The sequence below is a fragment of the Penaeus chinensis genome, chromosome 10 (genome assembly GCF_019202785.1).
Source record: "Penaeus chinensis breed Huanghai No. 1 chromosome 10, ASM1920278v2, whole genome shotgun sequence".
Lineage (NCBI taxonomy): Eukaryota > Metazoa > Arthropoda > Malacostraca > Decapoda > Penaeidae > Penaeus > Penaeus chinensis.
The window spans coordinates 20560861-20564193 of NC_061828.1; the positions used below are offsets into that span (position 1 = coordinate 20560861).

Sequence of the window (3333 nt, forward strand, 5' to 3'; positions counted from 1 at the left end):
CTCTTCCCCCTCCCCTTCCTCTTCCCCCTCCCTCCTTCCCTCTTCCCCCTTCCCCCTTCCCCCTTCCCCTATCTCCTTCCCCTTTCCTCCTTCCTCTTCCCCCTTCTCCCTTCCTCCTTCCCCCTTCCCTCCTTCCCCTCCCTCCCCCTTCCTCCTTCCCCTCTTCCTCCCTTCCCCTCTTCCTCCCTTCCCTCCCTTCCCCTTCCTCCCCTCCCTCCTTCCCCCCTCCCCCTTCCCTCCTTCCTTTCCTCCCTTCCCCCTTCCCCCTTCCCTCCTCCCCTCTTTCCCCCCCTCCTTCCCTCCCTTCCCCCTTCCTCCTTCCTCTTCCTCCTCCCCTCTTCCCTTCCCCTCCTCTTCCCTCCTCCTCCTCCCTCCCTCCCTCCTTCCCCTCTTCCTCCCTTCCCCCCATGGTTGTTACAATACTAAAATAAATTTTACAAATATAGTTTTTACGTATTACACTAACATCACCCAAACGCCTGCCTCCCTTCCCTCCTTCCCTCCTTTCCCCCTCCTCCTTCCCCTCCCTTCCCCCTTCTCTCCTTCCCCTCTTCCTCCCTTCCCCCCTTCCCCTCTCGACCCACTCCGATAAAACAATATTACTTCAACTCCTCTAAATTCCTGAAATGTTTCACTAATAGTAACAGTTGTTTAATATTCGCCGGAATACATAAGGCGGAATCTCGCTTTCGTTTTGGAGCAGAATTCGACCCTATCATCGAGCTTTTGATATTTATGGCTTTGTTTGTTCGATTTTATCAAATTCTCTCTCTCTCTCTCTCTCTCTCTCTCTCTCTCTCTCTCTCTCTCTCTCTCTCTCTCTCTCTCTCTCTCTCTCTCTCTCTCTCTCGCTCTCTCTCTCTCTCTCTCTCTTTCGCTTTCTCTGTATATATATATACATATATATATATATATATATATATATATATATATATATATATATATATACATATACATATACATATACATATATATATATACACATATATATATGCGTGTATCTGTGTGTTGCGTTGTTTACATTTGTCAGTTCCTGATAAATAAGGGAGCTAAAAGGGACAGAAAAGGCTGCCTGAGAGAAAGATTAAATAAGTATTCCAACGTCTTTCTGTGAGCGTCAGCCATAGACAATAGGACTGAGAAAGACACATAAAAGGGAAACAGGTCTAAAGAGCAAGTGAGACATAGACCGATAGATGGACATACAGATAAACTAACAGATAGATTTATAGCTATAGATCGATATATAGATATATAGAGACATAGACAGACAGAAACGGAGAATACAAAATACATACGAGAAAAAAAGGAAAACAAAAATATAAACTTATTATTCGTAGGTTGGTGTATCATTTTCGTCTTTAAAACCTCCACTTTGCCTGCGGTGTGCGAAAATTAGACATTAGGAAGCAATTAGGGTTCTCACAGACACCGGGCAGTACTACCAACCCTGAGGGCGCAAACGTCCTATATCAAACAGGGCTGCCAACCCTCCCGTGACGTAAATGCTGATGTTCGAAATAAAGTTTCGTTGAAACGACAGTCCGAATGCTGAAGTAAACAAAAATATCTACTTCTTCTTGGAAATGTGATGACTTGTATCGATTGGCAAGGAAAAGAATATATTGGTCTCAACTTTTGTTTTTCTTCGCTCGGGGCAGGAACAATAAATCAAACGCTAAATGCTGATACCCGGACAAAAAAAGAAAAAAAACAAAAAAAAAACAAGACAGGGAGTATCATTCCGGATGAAGAAATACAAAACTCATCTTGGCAGACAATTCAAACAAACGCATCCCTCACACTTGACGTTCTAACAAAGGAAAGACACTTCAATGGATCCTTTATCATATATTATCCAGAAACGTACACTCACATATTTTCCCACACAAGCACCATATGCAACTGCACACGAAAACATATACTCATATACATTCCATACACACTCACATACGCACACACACACACACACACACACACACACACACACACACACACACACACACACACACACACACACACACGCACACACACATACATGCATACATACATACACATACACATACACATACACATACACATACACACACACACATACGCACGCACACATGCATACATACACAGACACAGACACTAAAACAATGCCGTTAGTCACTAAAGACGTATGAGTATTCGAAAGAATGATATACTGAATACAAAGAAACATTGACTGATTATCATAAAATCATTTCCCGCGTTAACCACTTCAGTCTTTCCTGAACTTAAAGACCACTATGCATAGATGGTACGTAGGGAGACAACAGCAAACTCGTGTATGCGTCGACGCACTGACTTTAATAACACACAATGCCGATATATGGTGCCATTTATAGAAATAGGTGGGAGCGAGTGTGTAGGAACAAGTGCGTTGCTGACTGAGGCTATTTCCCTACGCGGAATGCAACCATGATAAAGGGGGAAGTATTAAATTGGCGTTTCAAGGGGAGACTCGGCTTCGTGTTATGTAGAGATACGTTCTTTTTCGGAGCCAAGGATTTAGTGTGTCTCTGTCGTCTTTGCGTTTGCTTTTGGAATTTGAATAGTATATGGAGCGTTTTTTTGTACTTGTAAGTCGTTTTAAACTGTAAATGTTGATTGGTCAGATACCTCCCGCCTACGGCTGCATATAGTGTAACTGATTAAATCGAAAAGTTTATTTACACCAGTTATCATAGCCGGGGAGGGCATCCGAACGGATATTGCAAACTATTTCTTTGAAGGCAAAATATATAAAGCCTGTATGTATTGCAACATGAAAAACAGCAACAAAAAAGATAAATAACAAAGAAAGAAAAAGTCTTAATGACCGTGAAAACAACGACAGAAAAGCAACAATAGTAGCAACAGCAGACCAAACAAGGCCATAAGTTTATCACGACTCTAACGACTCGGCGAGCTCTCTTCGCCCTTTGAGAGAGAGAACTCTAAACAACCAGCCTCTGTCTAGCATGCAGACTTAATCCTCCCTCTGCCCCTTTCCTCCCCCTCCTCTGCCCTACCTCGATACTTCGCCCCCTCCCCTCCTCTCCCTCCTCACCCCATCTCAGTTCATCACCCCCACACCCATTTATGCTTCCCCTCCTTCTCTCCCTGTCCCTCTCCCCTCTCCGAACCTACTTCTCCTTCTCTCCTTCCTCCTCCTCCTCCTCCTCCCCTCCAATACGCCACCTCAACACATCACTCCTTTCTCCTCATTTCCCCCTCCTTCCCTCCCTCAACAAACCATCCCCCTACCACCCCCTTACCACCCTCCCTCTCCCCCTTCTCCCTCCCCCTTCCTCCTCCCCCGACCAG

At 44.5% G+C, this 3333-nt stretch overlaps 1 protein-coding gene across 1 annotated transcript in view; it reads right to left on the reverse strand.

Annotated features, from left to right (window-relative positions):
• Positions 1 to 1361: 1361 nt before the first annotated feature.
• Positions 1362 to 3333, reverse strand: part of LOC125029875 (uncharacterized protein DDB_G0271670-like) — a gene marked incomplete at its 5' end in the record, with an annotated part of 9343 nt that continues 7371 nt past the window's right edge. Inside the window, one exon of the mRNA XM_047620057.1 lies at positions 1362 to 1379. Coding sequence (XP_047476013.1) covers positions 1362 to 1379 — 18 coding nt within the window. The remainder of the gene's footprint in view (positions 1380 to 3333) is intronic.